Source organism: Nomascus leucogenys, chromosome 7b, assembly GCF_006542625.1.
Source record: "Nomascus leucogenys isolate Asia chromosome 7b, Asia_NLE_v1, whole genome shotgun sequence".
NCBI classification, from domain to species: domain Eukaryota; kingdom Metazoa; phylum Chordata; class Mammalia; order Primates; family Hylobatidae; genus Nomascus; species Nomascus leucogenys.
In genome coordinates this window covers 95,913,379-95,938,542 of record NC_044387.1, presented here as the reverse complement: position 1 = coordinate 95,938,542, position 25,164 = coordinate 95,913,379, and the positions used below count along the sequence as shown (strand labels likewise).

The 25,164-nt window shown below is 37.1% G+C and overlaps 1 protein-coding gene across 3 annotated transcripts in view; it reads left to right on the top strand.

Annotated features, from left to right (window-relative positions):
• The window catches only part of GPM6A (glycoprotein M6A), a 370,645-nt gene that overhangs the window by 293,846 nt on the left and 51,635 nt on the right, over window positions 1-25,164 (top strand). For all 3 annotated transcript variants that reach the window (XM_003276677.3, XM_012508117.2, XM_030816339.1), the window contains exon 2: window positions 8,310-8,502. In XM_003276677.3, coding sequence (XP_003276725.1) covers window positions 8,310-8,502 — 193 coding nt within the window. The remainder of the gene's footprint in view (window positions 1-8,309; window positions 8,503-25,164) is intronic.

Below are 25,164 nucleotides of genomic sequence, written 5' to 3'. Positions count from 1 at the left end.
TGGGAAGAGATCCTCACTATGAAGCCGGGAAGGAAATATTGTAGACTTATTGAAAAATAAACTGTGATGTTTTAAGTCATTGAATTTTTTTTTTTTTTTTTTTTTTGAGATGGAGTCTTGCTCTGTCACCCAGGCTGGAGTGCAATGACGCGATCTCGGCTCCCTGCACCTTCCACCTCCCAGGTTCAAGCGATTCTCCTGCCTCAGCCTCCTGAGTAGCTGGGATTACAAGGGAGTGCCACCACGCTCAGCTAATTTTTGTATTTTTAGTAGAGATGGAGTTTCACCATGTTGGCCAGGCTGGTCTGGAACGCCTGACCTCATGATCCTCTCGCCTCGGCCTCCTAAAGTTCTGGGATTACAGGCTTGAGCCACCGTGCCTGGCCTGCTTGTTTTAATAGCAAACATAAAGTGTAAAACATAGGTTGTCCTGGCCAATGCTCTTTAAGAAGAGAGAAAGGAAGAAAAGAGAGACAGAGAGAGAGAGAAAGAGAGAGAGACGGAAAGAGAGAGAGGCCCACATAGAGAGAGAGAGAGACAGAGAGAGAGAGAAAAGGGGCAGAGAAAGGGAAAGAGAAAGAAAAAAGGAGGAGAGAGGAGAAGAGGGAGGAAGGAAAGAAGGAATGAAATAAAAAAGGAAGAATTAAAATCATTGGAGAAGACCAAAGGAAATACGTTCAGATGATGAATGCATTAAAAATATTATTTAAAATGTTATATACAACTCAATGAGAAAATGAATATCTTTTATTAAGTTTACATATGCTTACAGAAATTGAATTTAGCAAACAGATTTAAGAAGAAATAGAATACTTGAATCACTCTATAAACATCAGCAAATTAGATCAGTGGTTTAAATTCTTCCCATAAAGTACACAAGTGGACTGGATAGTTTTACTGGTTGTTCTACCAAATATTTACTGTGTAGGTAATTACAACTTTATACAGACTCTTCCAGGGCATTGAAAAAGGGGATCACTTTACAAGGCTGCTATAAACTTCATTACAAAACAAGAAAGCAAAAATTTTTTGTCAAAGACATTCATTAACATATTGATGTCCTTCACCTATTGTAGTTTAACCTCTCTTTGTGTTCCTTTGTCTCTATCTCAATCTATTTTGCCACCACTGGTCTCTTAAATTTTCCTCAGATACTCTAGACACACCCCTTCCTCAAGGCATTGACATTTAGTTTCCCTATGTTTGAAACCTTCTCTCAGGAGTTTGAGACCACCCTGGCCAGCATAGTGAAACCCCACCTCTACTGAAAGTACAAAAAATTAGCTGAGTGTGGTGGCAGGTAGCTATAATACCAGCTACCAGGGAGGCTAAGGCAGGAGAATCACTTGAACCCAGGAGGCGGAGGTGGCAGTGAGCCAAGATCATTGCACTCCAGCCTGGGCAACAAGAGCGAAACTCCATCTCAAATAAATAAATAAATAAATTAATTAATTAATGAAAAGAAACCTTCTCCCAGATAGCCTCTTGGATGGTCCCTTTACCTCCTCCAGACCTTTTCACAAATGTCATCACAGTTATTCCTTCCCTGGTCTCTTTATCAGAAATTGAAACTGATATTCCAATACTCCTTACCCTACCTCCTCTTTGTTTAGGTTTCCTTCCTTGAACTTTTCACAATCTCACCTATATTTCTTCAGTATCTGGTTTAAAATCTTGCTTGCACCTCTACAATGAAAGAGGAGATTTTCGGCCGGGCGCGGTGGCTCACGCTTGTAATCCCAGCACTTTGGGAGGCCGAGGCGGGTGGATCACGAGGTCAGGAGATCGAGACCACGGTGAAACCCCGTCTCTACTAAAAATACAAAAAATTAGCCGGGCGTGGTGGCGGGCGCCTGTAGTCCCAGCTACTCGGAGAGGCTGAGGCAGGAGAATGGCGTGAACCCAGGAGGCGGAGCTTGCAGTGAGCCGAGATCGTGCCACTGCACTCCAGCCTGGGCGACAGAGCGAGACTCCGTCTCAAAAAAAAAAAAAAAAAAAAAAAAAAAGGAGATTTTCATTGATTTTGTTTACTTCTAAGGTCTCTGCAATTAGCATAGTGTCTGACACCTGGTAAGGGCTCAATAACTGTTGGATACATTGATAAATGCAGAAGTATTGAACAAAGCTAGCATGACAAATTTAGCGATGTATTTTTAAAAACCCAGTGACGCCATTTTTTTATCATGAATGCAAGTTTAACTTACATTAGAAAAATTTATTGAAATGGTAGATAAAAAGAAGAAAAAAAACTTATTTTACCAGATGGGAAGCATGTGATAGAATTTAAAACAAGAGACCATCTTTAACCAATAAAACAACAGCAAGTATCAAACTTAATGGTAAAAGCATGATAAGTATTATCTATAATATCAGGATCACAAAAGATACCTTTTCACATTACTTTTAATTTCCTCTCTGTATTTTATCCAATAGCATAAGACAATAAGATAAATTAAAAGGCACATATATTGGAAAAAAAAGAAATAAAGCTCAAAATTTTCACAGATGGTATGAATATCAACCTAAATTTAAAATAATCCACAAACTCAAAATAATTCACAGAATCAGTGAAAGAATTTTAAAGTTTGTGGATAAAAAATTAATATCTAAATTACATAAATAATTTCTACAAATGCAAAAAGACCAATCAGAATCCCAATGAGTTAATTTGTATAATCAGACAAACTGTTTTTAAAATTGATTGGTAAAGTAAAAGGGCAATGAATAGCCATGACATTCATGAAGAAAATGCATTGGTTGACGCAATTTCCTCAACAAATCAAAACATCCTATAAGGCAGTGTGGTGTTGGCCCAGCTGTTACTGGAAAGGGGTCCCCATCCAGACCCCAAGAGAGGGTTCTTGGATCTTGAGCAAGAAGAAATTCAGGGCAAGACCACAGAGTAAAGTGAAAGGAAGTTTATTAAGAAAGTAAAGGGATAAAGAATGGCTATTCCATAGACAGAGCAGCAGCTTGAGCTGCTTTACCAATGATACTTACTGTTACTTCTTGATTATATGCTAAAACAAGGGATGGATAATTCATGAGTTTTTGGGGAAAGGGGTGAGCAATTTTTGGAACTGATGGTTCCTCCCCTTTTTAGACCATGTAGGGTAACCTCATGACTTTGCCATGGCATTTGTAAACTGTCATAGCACTGGTGGGACTGCCTTATAGCATGCTAATGCATTATAATTAGCATATAATGACCCATGAGGATGACCAGAGGTCACTCTTGTTGCGATCTTGGTTTTCGGGTTTCAGCTGGCTTCTTTACTACACCCTGTTTTATCAGCAAGGTCTTCATGACCTGTATCTTATGCTGACCTACTCTGTCATCCTGTGACTTAGAATACCTAACCCACTGGATATGCAGCCCAGCGGGTCTCAGCCTTATTTCACCCAGCCCCTATTCAAGATGGAGTTGCTTTGTTTAAACACCTCTGACACAGGGATAGACAAATAGACTAACGGGACAGAATAGACAGCCCTCAAACAGACCTATACCTCTCTGAACACTTGATAATGACAAAGATGACGCAGGTCAGGAGAAAAGGAACCAGCTGTCTGGTAAATAATATTAGGAAAAATTTATCAATGAGTCAATTGTCAGTCTATTGTAAATCTCACTTCTTAACCTCTCCTGTCAATCACTTTTCCAGAATCCACAATTGTGTTGGCCTCTCTTCTTTGTTGTCTGTCTCTCCTGGTCTTTTTCTTATTGGTTTAGGTTCTTTTCCCTTTATTTGTTTTGGTGCAGTTTGTGGAGTGAGCAAAAGCAAAGGCATGTGCTTGACTTCACAATGTTTAAATGGAAATAAATTAATCAATGTCTTTTTAAAAATGTCCGTATCTTTTTTTAAAGATAACATATCTTCAGAGCTTCTATTTTCTTTGAAATTGTTGTATTAGTACAAGTCAATCTATAACTTCACTAATCTTTGGGCAAATGCTAATGTTTCAGAGGGTGTGTTGAACATCTCATAATTCTTTTAATATTTGTTTTCATGTTAAAGCTGAAGGCACAGTATTATTTCATTTTGGAAAGTATAACCAGAAAATGGATATGAGAAATACCTCTTTGTGTATATAGGTAGTGACTAGAACATGTAAATTCAGTATTCCCTATTTGAGCCATCTGTTCTATTTGAGAATTAATGGGCCTACTTTTATTATAATATCTAGTATTGAAAATGTTTCCTGTTCAAAGTAATCTTTATCATTTTACTAGAGAGTTTCTCAAGAAAAAATATCTTCTCCAGCACCAGCACTCCACTTACTACGCCTTCACTAATATTCATTTAATAGAGTGGCTTTTCATTTGCAGTTCAGTGAAAACATGGTACTGGGGGTAGCAAGATCTGCAGCCTTAAAGGGTGATTGTTAGGAACCTATCGGGCCCAGGGGCAGGGTTGCTATGACAACTCTGCTGATCTGCCAAGGCTGTTCCTCTCTGTGGGTGGAAAGAAGCTCCCCTGCCAGCAACTACGTGGGATCCTGGCAGCTGGAGAGAATACTGAAATAACGCGCTGCTTCCCCAGATGGGAGTTCTGAGAGTCTTCTTTTAAAACGAATAGGCAACTCAGGCTCTGTGGAAGAGTGGGGATAGTTAGGATCTAGCCCATTACAAGTACGATATGTGTATGATGAAATACTTAAGGTTTCTTCCTTTAAGTAGAAGTTTCACAGAGGATCGGGTCTTAAGTCAAAAGATTCTAGCTTAACTTCACAGTAGTGCAAGTTCAGAGGAATTTGTATTTGCCATAAAGGTAATACGATTCTGAGAGATTTAAATAGTACCATTTACATAGAGTAAAAAGACCTTACACTCATTTGGAAATGCACGTTATCTCAGGGTTGTCAATTTGGGTTGACCCAATTTTGGAATTTATCTCGGGCTTTTCTTTCTAGATTTGAAAGCCACTATTCAATTGAAGTTATACTTGATGTTCTGATGCAGCAACTCCAGTATCCTCCTTGCAGCTGTAGAGCATAGTGTGGAGGCTAGAACTGGTCCATTTAAAGAGGAGTGGAGAAAATGAGAAATAAGTGAAACTGACCCTGAATTAATACTTAAATTAATCAGAAGTCCCCAGAAGTGGTTTTGGTGATGGGTCATGAGCTTACCACTTTATCTGCTCCTGAACTATCGTGATTCTGATTTTGTCTTTACTCAGATATTAACTTTAGGCTCCAGGATCCAGCAAAGGCAATTCCCACCTATGCATTCGGTGTTTGAACTCTTTATATAGGAACTTATTCTATTTTGAACAGTTTTGTGAGACATGTTCATCTATATGGTTTTCATACTTCTGATTGTCTGCAGTAGAAATCTCCCACAACCACATCAAATCCTTCGAGAACAGCGAAAGACAGAAATCACAGATGAATAGGATTTAAAATCATGAGGCTGTGTGGTATACTTGCCAAAAATAGGAATAGCTCTACATTGGGCTGGCACTAATTTTTTTATTATTATTATTTTTAAATAATCAGTGAGGTGGAAATTGTAGAACATCAAGAGACAGAATAGTTCAAAGATTTTTCTGCCACCCTGTTAATCTCCACCCAAAACTGTGTTCAGTGACATTCAGACACTACACACATTGTTTTTAGCCATCTGCTGGTGAAATCTCTTCCTATTACATGAAGTTTCAAGCTGTTCTAACCTTTTCTACTTCCACACATTGTGTGTGTTTGTGGGGGGCGGGGGGGGGGCGCACATGCACGTGTGTGTGTGTTTGTGTGTGTGTGTGTGTGAGAGTGAGATGTGTGTTGGGGGAGGAATGTTCAAGAAACAATTTTGCCTGCACAAACAACAGCTACTGAAGTGGGAAGGTGTTCCGACTCCTTTTTTTAACCTTCTCTGGGGCAGATGGGATGGACTAGAATTGTCAAGAAGGCCAGTTCAGTGAGCAGCATTAAAAATAGCAGACTAGCTCAATCTCTCAATATAAACTTAGTTTTCTCACAGGAACTTTGCAATTATCACATGCTTCATATGTTGCTATATGCATCTATGCCTTCTAGATAAAGTGCACACGGCTCTTGCTATGACTTAAGCACAATAATAATCCATTTTAAAATCTTGTTTGTCATTTGTTTCTGAAGAAAAAGGAAAAGTCATTATCTGAGCGGCTTCAGCATTACAAAAACAGATTTGATCAAGAATTTTCATAAGGAGGAAATCTTTGGAATGAGGATATGTGTGTGTATCTGAGGGTTGGGGTGGCTAGAGGTGGGTACATATGGAACCTAGGTCATCCTTGCAAGTACCCTTAGCCTGTCAGCCCTCTTATCTAAATTCTCCTTTATCAGCCATGGCTGGCACATAGTGCCTCATCAGTATTTCCTCTTGAAAAACATATATACTTAAATATTTCTAGTTAATTTCTTAGGAGATATCTAGCAATGGCCTAGGAAATTGTGACCTTTATTTTGAATATTTACCATCATTTTCTGATGTCTCAGTTTAAATGCTTAAAGCTGTGTTTTAATAAGTAAAAGTCATTAGACTTCAAAAAGCAAAAGTGACCATGATGGCCAAAGAATTTTTGACAACCACATGACAGCACAGTAATAGTTCATATTAATAATAGTTAAATTAGGCCTGATGTGGGGGCTCACATTTGTAATCCCAGCACTTTGGGAGGCTGGGGTGGGTGGATCACTTGAGGTCAGAGGTTTGAGACCAGCCTGGCCAACATGGCAAAACCCCGTCTCTACTAAAAATACAAAAATTAGCCGGGTGTGGTGATGCAGGCCAGTAGTCCCAGCTACTCAGGAGGCTGAGGCAGGAGAATCACTTGAACCCAGGAGGCAGAGGTTGCAGTGAGCTGAGATCGCACCACTGCAGTCCAGCCTGGGTGACAGAGTGAGACTCCATCCCCCACCCCCCAAAAATAATAATGGTTAAATTACATCTAATAATGACAGATAACATGTAGTGAATAGTTACTCTATGTCAAGCACTATTTTTTATATTAACTCATTTAATCCTCATGAGAACCATATGAGAGAAATTATCTTATTGTCACATTTTTAAAGATAATAAGCTCAAAAGAATAAATTTGGCAAAAACCACACAGGGATTGGTGTGTCCAATGTGCTCTCATTTGCTGTGCCAATGTCTTTCTCATTTTTTCAAACCATGAATGATAGCAAGAAGTAGATTTTCATTATGAGTCACCACTCAAATATCATATAGGAGTACTGAAGTCAAAAGAGTCAAAAATAATTTCCCTTACTACATAACATGCATTCAGATATTGTCTCTTCCAGTCTCTGCCACTTTTAATATTTGCTGGTTAAAGTTCACTGAGTTTTGAGGTCAGGAGTTCGAGACCAGCCTGAGTAACATGGTGAAACCCTGTCTCTACCAAAAATACAAAAAAATTAGTGGGGTACGGAGGTGTGTGCCTGTAGCTCTAGCTACTTGGGAGGCTAAGGCAGGAGAAACTCTTGAACTCAGGAGGCAGAGATTGCAGTGAGCTGAGATTGTTCCACTGCACTCCAACCTGGGCAACAGAGCCAGACTCTGTCTCCATAAAGAAAAAAAACAGTTCACTAAGTTAACTTCACAATATACTAACAGGCTTCAACTTACTGTCTGAAAAATTGGTTAATGGGTACAAAAACACACTTATGTAAAAAGAATAAGTTCTAGTATTTGATAGCATAGTAGGGAAATTATAGTTAAAAATAATCTATTGTACATTTCAAAATAGCTAGAAGAGAAGAATCATAATGTTCCAACACAAAGAAAACATAAATATTTTAGGCGGTGGACATCCCAATTACCCCGATTTTATCCTCATATGTTATAAACATGTATCAAAATAGCTCTTGGATCCCCAAAACATGTACAACTATGACACATGAATAAAAAAATCTGTTACAAAAAAAGAAAAATACAGATACAGATACACGGAGTGCAAAAGGATAAATACCATTGAAATAAAACCATAAGCATGTGACATTTGAGAGCAATAAATTCAAGATGGAATGATATGCATGCATGTGTGGTGAAGATTAATTATTATAGAAAGTCTGGGTTGGGAAGGAAGGGCTTCTCTAGGTTTTTCAGTAGATGAGGAAGACATCAGTCATAGCAAACATTCTCTTATTTGTGGAGGATGGGTTTATAATTAAGGAATTTGATCTTAGTATCCTTCAGCTCACTCTAGGACTTCATTTATATGGTTTACATGGTATTATCAGTGCAAATATGCTTTCCCATAGTGCTGAAGTTTGAAAAAAAATTAAACTAGATTAAAAACATGAATTTTTCCCTTTGTGATCTTCTACAGGGTGTTTTGAATGCTGTATCAAATGCCTGGGGGGCATTCCCTATGCTTCTCTGATTGCCACCATCCTGCTCTATGCGGGTGTTGCCCTGTTCTGTGGCTGCGGTCATGAAGCACTTTCTGGAACTGTCAACATTCTGCAAACCTACTTTGAGATGGCAAGAACTGCTGGAGACACACTGGATGTTTTTACCATGTAAGTCACTCTAGTATTTCTTGTTATTTTCAGTGTATATATTTACACTTCTGTGTGTTAAATAAGTAAGGGCCTACAGTTAAATGAGGTGATAATATATATGCAACAGCACTCCTAGGGTATACCTGATTCAGAAGGGTAATCATGGTTCACGATTGCCTTTACAGTCAATAGAAGGCACGTAGCACAGGATCAGAGGCTGACCTAATCAGGGCTTAACCAATGCTTTAAATGTAAAGTTGTATTCAAAATTTGGTTACCATTAAGTGGAATTCTGGCACTTCCCTTGCTCTTCTCATTTGAACAGAGGCTGTTCTTTTAGAATAGTGCCAGGCACAAATCTGGCCCTTGCTACTAATTTTAGGAAAATCAGCAAAGGTCCATGGGTGCTCCCACATTTAAAAGAAATAAACTCAGCCCTGGGTATGGTATCTTACTGTTGCTGTCTCACAGAAATGATGTAAATATTGTGCAAAGTTCTTATTGTCTTCTGTAAAGGAGTAAATCATAAGAAATCAAGCAACCTTTTTTTCAAACACCAATTATACTTTTCTTTCATAAAATGTAAAACTCCTAAGATCACTATATTATGATTTTGTTAAAATAACTTTTTTAGAAAAGTAACTTAAACAGTCTGAAGATTAAAGTTTGCTGTTGAAATTTCAGCTCCTTATTGCATAATATAGAGAACAAAGGTTTGGGATTGAATTATAGAAACGTTTTTTTCTAAATAAGTTACTAATTGAGATAATTTATTTAGTGATTTTTATGCCCATGAAAAGAAAATAATTTATTACAGTTTGTTTGTAATCCTAGCTGATAATAAACTTGTTTCCTGAGCCCTTATAGTTTTTGTTATATTTATAACTTCTTGTGTTTATTTCATGCTGTTTGATACCTGTGTTTGTAATGTTCTTCATGTCCCTTTATTCTGTCATTCTAAATGAACTCAAACATTCTTAATGCGTATACATTTTTTAACTAAAATATGATGCTTTTAGATTTACAAATCTGAGTGGGTATTTGGATGGTTAGTGTAGCTTTGCTTTTTAATCTTATCATTCCATCTAAAAGAGGTTGATCACAATTCTCATTTATGCAGGGCAATTCCTGTTGACCTGGTGTAATTTTAGCCTAAGATCCTACTCTGAAAAAACACTTGGTCAACCCAGACAACTTTTTAGGTAGAAGACAACTTTTCTCCAACTGCAATATCAGGAATATATCATATTGCTAAATTTCTTACACTCCATCAGGTATAGGCAGATTATCTTGAACAAGGTATTTTTCAAAGTAATTTTCATAAATTGTTTTTCATAAAAGTATATTTCAAAGTATTTTTTATAAATATCATAAAATTTTTTTATTTATTAAAGTTACTAATTTCCCCTGAAAATGAAAAGAGAATAGAGTTGTGGGCCGGGAGTGGTGGCTCATGCCTGTAATCCCAGCACTTTGGGAGGCTGAAGGAGGTAGGCAGATCACTTGAGGCCAGGAGTTCGAGACCAGCCTGAGCAACCCCAATGGTGAAACCCTGTCTCCACTAAAAATGCAAAAATTACCTGGGCATGGTGGCACATGCCTGTAATCCCAACTACCAGGGAGACGGAGGCACAAGAATCACTTGAGTCCAGAAGGCGGCTCCAGGCTTCGCAATAGAGTGAAACGGTCTCAAAAAATAAAAATTAAAAAAAAGAGAGAACAGAGTTGTACATTTCTATCAGGTAACAGAGCAAGAATGCTCTGTTTTGGGGGTTGCGTGGACAACATATAACCCTGGTCAGAGTACATAGCAAAATTTTTAGTAAAATCAAACCTGAAATATTTGTTTATTTAAAACCTGTTGATACTTAAAACCTAGAGAAAGACTGATAAGAAAATAAGAAATAAAATGAGGAAAATGAGATTGAGAAAACCCAGTCCCACTCCCCCCCACCCCCCACACATACATGGGGATTAGAAGAATGGAACTGATTAGCTACTAAATTAAGAAGTGAAATTATTATAAAAATATAGTTCATAACTCTGTAGTATCAAGTGAAAGCTTCACCAAGGTCATGACAAATGGGAATGAAGAATTAATAGCAAGTTGAAAGTTGCGTATTACATTTCCCAGTGTAAATTTATTTTACAAATTAGTTCTGAAAAATTGACATTATCCATTAAATTGAATCTTTTAAGCATTAGTAGACAGTTTATCAATTTTCATCAAACTAAATACAAACCTATGTATAAAACCAAAATTCAATAGCTATCAATGCCTTAGATTCAAATAGCATGAATCAACCCTTTAAAGATTATAAGTCATATTCATCATTTGGAATATAATTAAAATGCTTTAGATTATTGCAGGTTAGCTTTTAGAGAGTCTTAAGAAAATGATTGCTTGGATATATTTTAATGTGATAAAACTGACATTTTCTAGATTTATCTCAGCCTACCCTGGACAAAATATGTTCTCACTGTGCATTATTTTAAGCCATCACAGATGTCCTTAACATCTACAAATTCACTCTATATAAACTACATCCAAATTGCTAAATTTAGTTATAGAATTACAAGTTTGTAAGAAATCATAAGCCTAATGAATGGCAATAGATGCTTATGTACATCTATCAGCAATTATTTGTTAAGATATTTGATATTTAAACAACAAACTTTCATATATTGTAGAGATCTACTAAAGCTCTAAAGGCAGTGTATGTGGGGGGTGAGGGGAGTTTAGAAGAAAGATTGGAGATTATATGCTTAATTTGGTACTTTTACCTTTGCTCTGTTATATTATGTATTAAATGTGAAACCAATAATGCATGTTTGGAATGGGAAGAATACCATTTTGATTGGAATAAAAGTAAATGTCAAAATTATCTTTCTTTTCATATTTCACATTACTAAAATTCCTTATACAGGCCCTGCAGAGCTAACAAAGTATTTGAGACTCTCTCCCTACCCACAAATAGTTCATGAAAAAACAGAGGGAAAATATGTACTGTAAACCTCCTAGTACGATCAGTGCCAAGTGATAAATTTAAAGATTACATAAAGGTTTCGAGGAGGTAGATATTACTCTATGCAGGGCTGCCTTATGGGGATCAGGGGTATGGAAAAAGTTCAGGGGAACCAGAAGATGTAAAATAAGCAAACAGAAGGCAGAGGAGGCTGAACGATACATTTGCAGGCCATACATCTCCCTTGGAAATCAACTAAGGTAGGTTTGGAAAAGAGCGTGTAAGAGCATATTTGTGGAGAAAAGACTTACCTAATTTTAGTAATTGACAGAGTCTATTTCTTTTCTCCATAGTTCTCATACTTAGTTCAACCAAATTCATCACTCCTACATTATATACTTGGAAAAGAAGCTTGTTTACTGGATGTGTGAACTAAAAGATAAAACCAGTTGCCCAAGCCCTGATTCTTCCATCTGTGGTCCTCAGGATTTGAGGAGTTACCTACTTCTTTATCTCAGGGACCACAAAATTTCTCTCTCCCTCTCTTTTTCTCTCTCCACTATCTCCCTTCTCTTAAATACATACACTTATCCCAACATGATCAATATTTCCAAGTCCAGAGGGAGACATGAAAGGCAACAGCAAACACAATGACATGTGACTATTCTGTTTCACTAATCACCTGTCCAGAATGCAAACCATACTGACCATAAATAAGCTTGCAAATAATCCTCATTCTTATGTCATCTATATTTTAGACATATAATTCTAAATACTATCAGCCCCTGCCAGTGGGAGCTGGCCTGAAGTCGAGCTCCTAAACTCTTAGCTGATGTCACGCATTGTACTGTTTTGTCCTATTACATTTGAGGTGTGGCGACCTCCAGGGAGAGAGAAGAATGTATTTCTCAAAGAATTTCTCAAAGATTTTGTTACTCATTTATATAACTCATTTATAGTCATTTATATAACTTTTAGTACCTCTCTATCTCTTGTCTGTTTTGTTCCCCAGAAGCTTTTAATCCGTTCATTTTCCACTAAGTTTCTCAAATCCAGGTCATTTGTTAGTTCCAAACTGTTTTGATAAGAAGTGTGTAACTTCTTATCCATTAGGAGTTATTTCTGCACTCTAATCACAACTCCTGTTGGCTTAGCATTGCCATTTAGGCCCACTCAGCACTCAAAACAGCTCTGCCACTTTCTGCTATGTGATGAGGAGGACACTTTTTTCTGATACTTGTGATTCAGACTTTCTCTTCTGAGAGTCGTTTGGAAAGGTGTTATTACTGTGCTTCATAAGTCATTTGACAAACTAAGTAAGAAGTAGGGTAGGTATTTTGCTTCTGTGAAGCAGATTCATTTGGGACAGTAAAATATAGAGACTGGTTAGAAAATTAGATATCATACAGAAATCCAAACCACTAATTTTGCTAAGTGACTTGGCTTTTTGAATTGCTCTCTTAAGGACTGGGCAAGGAACAGTCTTACTCATAAGCATTCCCTCCTATAACTTATAAGATAAAGACTGTATTTGGGTGGTCTTCCAGAGTGAATATTTTATTTTTAAAATTTTATTGATTTTTTAATTGACTATAATTTCAAGTTAACACATCAAAAACTGAGTTCACTACCTACTGAATTCTTTAATATTGCATGCACGTATAAAATAGTTCCTATTTACCTAAAACAAAATAAATCAGTAAGCTCAGACAAAAGGTTTTGCTCTCAGCTAACTTCGTGTGGGTTTACATCTCTAAGTTTGCTTGTAGTTTACGTTTACTAGAAACAGTTGTTAGCAGCTTAATGGATGAATGTAAGAAGGGAAAACTGTGAATTAACAGCAAGAAAAAACAAGGTTTCATAGGCTAACATGAATCACAGTACTGTGCAAACTGCCTGTACTGAACTAGATTGTTGACAATTAAACCAAATTGCTGAAGAATTCTACTCACAACAATGGTTGAAGATCTGCCAAATTTGTATTGATGTATGATTATTGATTAGTCTTGGGAAGTCAAACGTAGTCATAACTAGAACTCATGTTAGAAAACCATACTGAATTCCTAACTTTTGAAATAAGAATCAAATAGTGTGCATTTCATTAGGCAATATTTCAGCCAGGTTAGTACTCCTCAAATGGGTGTTTTAAAAAACCTCAAAACACCAATATGAAATAACAACAAGAACAAAACCAAATACTTGAACCATGAGGAATTTAGATAGACAAGATAGTGTGGTGGAAAAGATTTTGGAGCCAAACTCCCCCGAGTTTGTTCCATATTGTCTCTGCTTCTTTCTAGCTTTCTTACCTTGGAAAAGTTACTTAACCTCTTTACCTCAGTAACTCATCAGTAAAAGGGACGTATTAATGCTGCTTACATTCTAGAGTTGTATGACAATAAAATTAGTTGATAATTAGTTGATATTTCAAAACAATAATAACATGGCTGGCACAGAGTAAGCACTATACAAGTGTTTATTATTATGATGGTGATAGTGGGTGTGATAGTGGTTAGGATAATGATGACATCTACTCTGAAACTGACTCACAGTTTTGATACCTACTTTCATGACTTTCATGCTGCCTTAAGTCTGTTTGTCCCTGAACACACCCTAAACAACCAGTTATTGTGAATTATCTCACAACAACTCACTTACTCACTATCTCCAGAGCAGCACTGAGGAGATGGTGCTAAACCATTCATGAGAAACCACCCCTATGATCCAATCACCTCCCACCAGTCCCCACAATGGGGATTATAATTGAACATGAGATTTGAGTGGGGACCAGATCCAAATCATATCATTCTGCCCCAGGCCTCTCCTAAATCTCATGTCCTTCTCAAATTGCCAAATACAATTATGTTTCCCCCAAGTTCCCCCAAATTCTTAATTCATTCCAGTATTAATTCAAAAATCCAAAGTCCAAAGTCTCATCTGAGATGAGGCAAGTTCCTTTCACCTATGAGCCTATAAAATAAAAAACAAGTTAGTTACTCCCAAGATACAATTGAGCTACAGGCATTGGGTAAATACTCCAATTTCAAAAGGGAGAAAAGCTGAAAGAAAGGGGCTACAAGCCCCCATGCAAGTCCAAAATCTAGCAGGGTAGTCATTAAATATTAAAGCTCCATAATAATTTCCTTTGACTTCGTGTCTCACATCTTGGGCACACTGGTGCAAAGGTTAGGCTCCCAAGGCTTTGGGAAGCTTTGCCCCTGTGACTTTTCAGGGTTCGGTCCTTGTGGCTGTTCTCATGGGCTGCTGTTGAATGCCTATGGCTTTTCCAGGCACAAATTACAAGCTGCTGGTGGATCTACCATTCTAGGGTCTGAAGGATGGTAGCCCTCTTCTCACAGCTATACTAGCTAGTACCCCAGTGGGGACTCTGTGTGGGAGCTCCAACCTCACATTTCCCCTCCATAGTGCTCTAGTAGAGGTTCTCTATGAGAGCTCCACATTTGAAGCAGGCTTATGCCTCGACATCTAGGCTTTTCCATATATCCTCTGAAATCTAGGCAGAGGCTCCCAAACCTCAACTCTTGCCCTCTGTTCCCCTGCAGGCTTAACACTACAAGGAAAGCTGCCAAGGCTTATGGTTTGCACCCTCTGAAGTAGTGGCCCGAGTTGTATACTTGGAGGTCTTTTAGCCGTGGCTGGAGTGGGAGTAGCTGGAATGCAGGAAGCAGTGTCCTGAGGCTGTGCAGAGTAGCATGGACCTCGGGCCAGGCCCTTGAAACCATTCTTTCCTCCTACACCTCTGGGCCTGTGATGGGAGGGGCTGCCGCAAAGGTCTCTGAAATGCCTTTGAGGCCTATTCCCCATTGTCTTGGATGTTAGCACTTGGCTTCTTTTTACTTATGTAAATTTCTGCAGCCTGCTTGAACTCCATCACTGAAAATGGTCTTTTCTTTTCTACCACATGGCTAGGCTGAAAATGTTTCACTTGTATGCTCTGCTTCCCCTTTAAATATAAGTTCCATTTTTATGTCATTTCTTTGGTTGTGCATATGAACATAAGCTTGTTAGAAACAGCCAGGGCACATCTTGAATACTTTGATGCTTAGAAATTTCTTCCACTAGATACCTTAAATCATCATTCTCAAGTTCAAAGTTCCAGAGATCTCTAGAGCAGGGACACAATGTGGCCAACCTCTTTGCTAATGCATAAAAACAGTGACCTTTGCTCCAGTTCCCAGTAAGTTCCTCATTTCCATCTGAGAGCTCCTCAGCCTAGACTTCACTGTACATAATCACTATCAGCATTTTGGTCACAACAATTTAACAGGTGTCTAGAAAGTTCCAAACTTTCCCTCATCTTCCTATCTTCTTCTGAGCCCTCCAAACTGTTCTAGGCTTTGCCTACTACCCAGTTCCAAAGAGGTTTCCACATTTTCAGGCATCTTTATAGCAATGCCCCACTCCTTGGTACCAGTTTTCTGTATTAGTCCATTCTCACACTGCTATAAAGAAATAGTTGAAACTGGGTAATTTAGAAAGAAGAGGTTAATTGACTCACAGTTCTGCAGGCTGTACATATAGCATGATGCTGGCATCTGGTTGGCTTCTAGGGAGGCCTCAGGAAACTCACAATTATGGTGGAAGGCAAAAGGGAAACAGGCATATCTTACATGGCCAGAGCAGGAGCAAGAGAGAGTAGGGGGAGGTGCTGCACACTTTTCAACAACCACATCTCACTGTAACTCACTCACTCACTTTCGCAAGAACAGCACTGAGGGGATAGTGCTAAACCATTCATGAGAAACTGCCCCTATCATCCAACCACCTCCCACCAGGCTCCACCTCTGACATTGGGGATTACAATTAAACATTAGATTTGGGTGGGGACACAGATCTAAACCATATCATAGCAACTTTAGGGAAACATATCTATAAATAAGAACATGATAGTTTCATTCAAATAATATTTGAACAGTTATCAGCTAGAAGAAAACTTGCTTTGTTCTTTATGGTTCAGAGAGAAAGAGACTTAAGCCAAAGTATTTCAATTTATAGAGAAATACTTTCTTTGGCATCATATAAAAAACTTTCCAAAAATCTTTTCAAAAAAGAATACATAGACTACCATGAAATGAGGTGATTTGCTTATCAATTAAAGTGTTTAGGCAAGGATGGTAATGAACTTGTAGTTCTGAAATGCTTACAATCTGTAATTCACTTAGTCTTGTTAATTCAAGAATAGCTATCTTAGTAATAGTTCATATTTCACAAATTGAGCAACCATGAATTTCAAGTATGAAAATATATTTTAAAATCTTTGTATTTATTATACTTCTATAATACTCCTGTTTCCAAATATATATATACTTATATATATATATGTATATATGTATGTATATGTGTGTATATATATATATATATATATATATATATATTTAGGCTAATCTTATGTCTGATTAATCTTTTAATGAATGTACTCATTCAGAAAAAAATTAGGTGATATACGTGCCACTCACTGTGCTCATCTTTAGAAATGCATAGCAGAGCAAGACAAATTCCTTGTCTTCAAGCACTGAAATATGAAAGGTATGTGAGCAAAGTGCCATCCACATCAGCTAATCAGATACAAATAAAGAATGATAGAGCTAGTACTTTAACAGAGTTACAGGTTTCATCAAGCTAAACAAATACAGGGAATTGAGAAGCTGCAGTAATTAATATTATACTATATGGTATTGGTGCAGACATAGAAAAATATATAAAATGGAGCAGAATATAAAGGTAAAAAGAGACCCAGGTCCATGTAAGTACTCATAAATACACATGAAACTATGTTCCTACTTTATATTTTACCAAAATTTTTCAGGTGCATTAAAAATTAGAATGTAAAAGTAAGCTAATTTGTAAAAGCTAGACCAATAAATAAATTAGGGTTTTCTTTATCATGGGGTAAGAAGGATACAAGGAACATCGTAAATCACAAAAGAAAATATTTATGTATTTGACATACTATAAATTAAAATTGTATTCATTGAAGTGTTATAAAAACATTAAAATGTATTTTAAAAAACTGAGAAAAATATTTGCAGCTTACATGAAAAGAGCTCCTAATTTTATAAATGAAAAATTGCTACATCTACAGCAAAATATCTCACTAAGAACAGGGAAAATATAAAAACAGGTATACTGAAAACTACAAAACTTAATAGCTTATAAGCATATGTTCATCCTCACTAGTAAACTCAGAAAAGTAATTTTAAATGATACCATTATTTATAACCTATCAATTTATCAGAAAAAAATAAATTATAATACCTAGCATTAGGGAACAAAGAAAGAGTAGGACCTTTGCTTTTTATTAATGCGTCTTCATTTTGGCACAAACTTTCTGGACACCATTTTGACCATATGTACATGAATTTTTTTCTAGGAATTTATCCCAGGGAAGAAATCTAGACTGTGAACAAATATTACATAATATTATCATTATTGCCATGCTGTTTTTAATAACAAGTTCTAGCTTACCATTGCTGCTGCAAAAAAGAATGAGCACAAATATGGTTACTTAAAACAAAATGTATTATCTTAGAGTCCTGGAGGTCACAAGTATGAAATGGGTCTTACTGGGCTAACTGAAATGAGCTAAAATCAAGGTGTTGGCAGAACTGTGCTCCATCTGGAGGCTCTCAGGGAGAAGCCGTACTCTTGCTTGTCCTGGCTTCCAGAGGCCACCTGCATCCCTTGGCTCATGGTCCCCGTCCATCTTCAAAGCCAGCAGTGTGGCATCGTCAAATCTCACTCTGAATTTGACCCTGTCTCTCTTGCCTCTCTCTTTCACTTTTAAGGATCCTTGTGATTACAATGGGGCTACCCAGAGAATCCAGGGTAATCTCCTCACCTCAATATCATTAATTCAATCACATCTCCAAATCCTTTTTGGCATATGAGATGACATATTTGCAGTTATGGAGATTAAGATGTGAACATCATTGGGGCCCTTTATTCTTCCTACCACTGAGCAAAAGTAGACAATTGGTAAAATAGATCATGATATCATCAAATGACAGAATGTGTCATATCTTAAACATCGTTTAAAAAGGTATATAATAGTTTAAAATATTCATAATACATTGCTTTAAAAGGAAGTTTTCAAAGTGGTATATAGTAAGCATAGCTTTGTGGAATTAATTAAAATAAATTAAAAACTGGTAGTATAAACAGTGAATAATCTGCATTTTTCTGGTATGCTTTTTAAAAAAAAATTACAATGCTTATATATTACTTTTACAATTAGTAAAACAGTTATGTAACAAAGTCTGAAAGTCTGCATTTAGGAAGAAGGTAAAGTATGTGAATTAATCCCTTAAGAAGTAGGATAATATGGATGGTTGTTTTGGAAGGCAAAAGTAGTGAATGTAAAACTTCTTCACTATTTCTCTATTTGATCCTTCTGTGACTTCATAATCAGTGACTTCTTCATCAGAGGGTTATTTATGCATCTTGTGATATATCACTGACAAAAATTCATCCTTATGTAGATAAGTAAGAGTTTAATTTTCCTAATTTAATATTCAAAGTTATGTATTCTATTAACTTTATATATGGCATGTTGATAAAAGGACACTTTTGTGACAAAGAAGAGAATTAAGTCAGTAAGATACCTCAGGTTTATTATAATTTAAATGTTTGATGATTTAAACTTTTGAAATGGATTTTGGAATGTAACGTTAGCACATGTCCATCACCACACTGTTTGAAGAAAAGCTTTACCTAAGAATTTTTGAATGTCAAGGAATTAACATTCAACTTCAATGAAATCTATAGCTTGTGACAGGCTGATAATGGGCCCCAATATTATAATCCTTGTAACATCATATGTTACCTTTTATGGCAAAACAGACTTTGAAGTTGTGATTACATTCAGGATCCTGAGGTGAGCAGATCCTCCTGGATTATCTGGATGGGCCCCAAATCCCAACACAAGTGTCCTCATGAGAGGGGAATGGAGAGCCATTTGACCAGAGAAGAAGGCAGTGTTACTCCTAAAACAAGATGCTACCTGCTGGCTTTGAAGAAGAAGGGGCCACTAGCCAAGGAAAGCCCAGAATGGAGTGCTCTGAAAGTTGGAAAGTGCAAGGGAAGTTTCTCCGAGTCTTTAGAGGGAAGAGGGCTCTGCCAATACCTTGATGTCAGCCCAATGAAACTGATTTCAAACTTCTGACCTCCAGAACATAAGAACATGTCTTTTTTAAAAAGCCACCAAGTTTGTGGTAATTTGACAAAACAGTCATAGGAAATTAACACATAACTTAAGCTAATTTATTGCAGCATTTCCTGCCAGGTATTTTTACAGAGTGTTTGAGTTAAAGTTTGAAAAGGTAAAATCAAAAGGTTTATATTTACTATAATTGCCACCAATAATTTACAATTATACTTCTAGCATAGATGCCACACCTTGCAGTCTCATATGTTTTAATTGAACAAAACAGGAATTTGAGATAAATGATGTCAGCAAGTTGGTGGACTGGCATATCCCAGCCCTTGTCCCCCATAAAACATCAATTCAACAATAATTTACAGACCAATACCTTTATGAGATTTCCAGAATCCCCTTAAGAGTTTGCAGTACTCCAGGTGAGCACAAAGCCCATAATAGCCATGTTGAAACAGGGGACAAGAGCAATCTTATTTATCCCACATCAGCCCCTCTTCCAAGCTAGCACACCTCAGCCTTGGGAGAAAAAGAGACCAGAAGGATAGAACACACACCCAGTGCTCCGGCTTTTTGGAGGGTTGTTTGAGGGACTGGTTTCTGTCTCACCTCATTCTAAGCAGTGACAAAACTAGCCTAGTGTAGATACCTGATGGCCTCTGAGAACATCTCAGTGAAATTGGGAGAAGGCTCACAAACATTGTTCTGCAAACACTGACAGACCCGAAGGGAGAAATTAACAGCGACACAATCATAGTAGGAGATTTCAATACCTCACTTTCAAGAATGGATAGAATATCCAGACAGGGAACAGAGACTTGAATTACACCATAGAACAATGGCATAACAGCATGTACGGAACATGCCACCCAATGGAGTAGAGTACATATTTTTTCCAAGTGCAGCTAGAACATTCACCAGGAAATATCATGTCAGCTCATAAAACAAGGCTTAAAAAATTTAAGAGGGTTGAACTTATATTTCTACAACTCCATTTACAATAGCTTCAAAAAGAAAAAAAAAACAAACCTAGAAATAAATTTAACCAAGGAGGGAAAAGGCTTGTAAACTGTAAATTGTAAGACATTCTTGAAAGAAATTAAAGAAGACACAAATAGATGGACAGACATCCCATATTATGCATTGAAAAACTTAATTTTGTTAAAATGTTATTATTAACCAAGGCAATTTGTGGATTAATGCTATATTTATCAAAATCACAATGGCATATTTTGCAGAAATAGAGTAAATCCTAAAATTCATGTGGAATCACAAAGGGCTCCAAATAGTCAAAACAATCTTGAGAAAGAAGAATAAAAGTGAAACTTCACACTTCTTCACTGCAAAACATTATAAATCGACAGTAATCAAAACAATCTTGGCCAGGCATTGTGGCTCATGCCTGTAATCCCAGTGCGTTCGGAGGCCAAGGCTGAAGAGATCACTTGAGGTCAGGAGTTTGAAACCAGCCTGGGCAACATAGTGAGACCCTATCTCTACAAAAAAAGTAGAATAATTAGCCAGGTGTGGTGGTGCATGCCTGTAGTCCAAGCTACTCAGGAGGCTGAGACAGGAGGATCTCTTGAGCCCAGAAGTTTGAGGCTGTGGTGAGCTATGATTGCACCACTACACTTCAGCCTAGGTGACAGAGTGAGACCCTGTCTCTAAAAAACAAACCAACAAACAAAAAACAAAAAACAACAAAAACCAAGAGTCTGATATGTATGTATGTATTGGTACATAATTATACATATTTGTGGGGTGCATGTGATATTTTGATATAGACTTACAATGTGTGATGATCTAATCAGCATAATTAGGATACTGGTTGCCTCAAATTTTTATCATTTCTTTGTTCTGGAGATGTTTCAAATATTCTTTTCTAGCTATCTTGAAATATATGTAAATTTCTCTACTGTCACTCTACCGTGCTGTTGAACCCTAGAGTCTGGTATTGACATAAAGACAGACATATAAACCACCGTAGCACAGTAGACAACCCAGAAATAAATGCAAGCATATAACCATCACCGAATTTTCACCAGGACACAATGAAAAATGGGTAGTCTCTTCAATAAAGGATGCTGGAAAAACTGGATATCCATATGCAATATGATGAAATTGAATGCTTATCTTATACCATACACAAAAATAAACTCAAAATGAATTAAACTTTAAATGTAAGACCTGAAATTATAAAACGCTAGAAGAAAACACAGGAGAAAATTTCATACCTTTGATCTTGGTGAAGATTTCTTGGATATGACACAAAAGTCATAGGTCACAAAAGCAAAAATAATAGACAAACGTGACTAGATGGAGCTAAAAATCTTCTGTGCAGAAAAGGAAACAGTCAACAGAGTGAAAGGGCAGCCTACAGAATGAGATAAAATATTTACAAACTGTTTACCTGGTAAGGAATTAATATCCAAAATATATAAGTAACTCCTACAACTCAATAGCAAAAAAACAAAAACAAAAATACCCAATTAAAAAATAGGCAAATGGGGACTTGAATAGGTATTTCTCCAAAGAAGACTTACAACTGGCCAACAGGTATATGAAAAGATGTTCCAAATCACTAACCATCTGGGAAATGCAGATCAAAACCATAATGAGCTGTCACCTCACACTTATTAGGATGCCCATTACAAACAACAAAATAAGACAGAAAATAACAAGTGTGGGTGAGTATGGGAATAAACTGGAACCCTAGTGTGCACTGATGCTAAGAATGTAAAATTGTGCAACTGTTATGGAAAACAGTTTGGCAGTTCCTTGGAAAATTAAAATTAGCAATGCTATGTGATCCAGCAATCCCGTTTCCGGGTATTAATACAAAAGAGTTCATATCAGGATCTTGAAGAGATACATATACTCTCAAGTTTCTTGCAGCACAATTCACAGTAATCAAGATGTGGAAACAGCCTAAATGTACATGGATAGATGAATGCATGAAGAAAAAACAGTATATACGTACAGTGTAATCTTATTTGGCCACAAAAAAAGGAGGAAATTCTGTCATTATGATACTAGATGGAAGAAGTTCAAGGACATTACACTCAGTAAAATAAGCCAGTCACAGAAGGATAGTGCTGCACGATTTTATTCATATGAACTATCTAAAATGGTCAAAATTATAGAAACAGAAGATAGAATGGTGGTTGTCAGGGCTGTGGCCTGGGGAAAATGGGGAGTGTCTGTTCAATGAGTATGGAGTTTCAGTCTTGTAAGATGAAAACGTTTGAATGATCTGCTATACGACGTTGTGCTTATACTTGACAATGCTGTATTATACACTTAAAAATATGTTAAGAGAGTAAATCCCATATTATGCGTTATTTACTGCAAAAAAAAAATAATGAAACATGACTTTTCTTTATCACAACCCTAAACATTCTAAAGTAGCTTCAGTATAGCCTGCAAAATTGTGGATACTCTGTTCTGAATTCTGGTAGAGAAGTGACTGGAACCATCAACTGCAATACGTCTATACCCTAGACTAGAAAAGCTACTCATTTTTACTCAGGAATGTTTGGTTTTCAATGCCTAGGAAGAAGCAGCCATTTCTTGCTTTTTTAATTGGCCATTTTCCAGCTGTAAAGAAATACTGCATACTCCAGCAACTTGTGTGCACTACTGTCAAAGCACTGTGTTCTAACAAACGACTTGTAACAGACAAGTGCATTAGACAGTGCCAGAATTAGTGTCAAGCAATCTTTACATACAGAACAAAAAGATGTAATAATTAATTAGTCAACTATATTAGTTCACTGTGACTGCCATAACATATAGCCACAAACTGTTGGCTTAAAACAGCAGAAATGTGTTCTCTCATAGTTGGAAAGGCCAGACACCTGAAGTCAAGGCGTCAGCAGGGGTGGCCTCTTTCTGGAGATTGGTAGGGGAAATTCTACTCCTTGCTTGTTCCTGGCTCTGGTGGTTGCGGGCCTTCCTTGGCTTGAGGTCACAGCACTCTAATCTCTGCCTCCATCTTCACATTACCTTCTTTTCTTCTGTGTGTCTCTCAGAACCCCCTCCCTGTATCTCATAAGGAAACGTGAGCTTGCATTGAGGACCCACCTGAATAATGCAGAATAAGCTTCTCCTCTCAAGAGTTTCAATCACAATTTATGCCATGAAAGTTAATATTCACTCCTTTGCCATATTAAGTAATATTCATAGGTGTCAGGGATTAGGAAGTATTTGCTTGGTGCAAAGTTATTGCGGTTTTGCCATTGAAAGTAATGGTTAAAACTGCAATTACTTTTGCACCAATCTAAATAAATGTATGAAGCGGGGTTTTTTATAGCTGACCACAGTAACCAAGGTTCATTTTTGCTCTTGCAATAATTGCTGCCTGTGACAACCTTTTGTAAGAATTAAAATGTTAGAAACTTTTGGAAATGCACAAACAAAGTAAGCACGCCTGTGTAGTTTTACTGGAGGCACATCTGATTTCCTGCTTTTTGCCGTGGGAAGAATCCACGTGAGCATAAGCAGCATCTTGGAACATTGGAATATGTGGACGAGACGAAAAGAAAGCATATTTCTAAGTTGAAAGGAGGGACTAGAGCCCACTCCATAAGGCCTGAAACAAAAACAAATGCATGCGCATGCACACACACACACACACACACTTTTCACACACTTTTAATGATCATGTTTATTTCAATCTAGAAGTTATGTTAGTAAAAATGCTGCTTGCCAATAAACTTTTGGGAAGATAGGAAGAGATATATGATATGTGTGTGGGGGGGGTGTATAAAAATGTCACAACTCTAAACTCAGAATATTACACAATGAGACACTCCCACTAAAGTCAAGAACAAAGATGGCTAGGATGATCTCTGCTTCTCATTCTCCTCCTCTTCTCCGAATCTCTGCTTAGACCATTGTTCTAAACAGAAAACATGATAATTGGCAAACAAGAAATAAAATTCCCTCTATTTCCAGATAACAGGGTGATATACTTGAAAAATGTTAGGACCAATGATTAAGCCAATTCCAGTAATGATAGAATTCAGCATAGTAGGATATAAAATTTACATGTAAAAATCAGGAACATTTGTATAGCTAAAGAAGAATTTTTAAAGGTAAAGGTACATTTGATTTACAGTAGCCAAAAAAGTAAATTAAGGACCCTAACAAGAAATGTTCAAAACTTACATGAAGTTGGCTGTGAAACACTCCTCAAAGATGTAAAAGTAGATTTGAACAAATGAAAAGGTATTCTTCATTCTTGCTGAGGATTATCAAAATGTTAATTCTCTCAAAATTAATGAATAGATTCAGTGTACCCTAATAAAACTTCAATGGACATTTTAATAGTGCTACAGAGAAACATCCTAAAGTTCATGTGTAAAAATAAACACACATAGGCCGGGCGTAGTGGCTCACGTCTGTAATCCCAGCACTTTGGGAGGCCGAGGCAGGTGGATCACGAGGTCAGGAGATCGAGACCATCCTGGCCAACATGGTGAAACCCCGTCTCTACTAAAAAATACAAAAAATTAGCCGGAGGTGGTAGCAGGCCCCTGT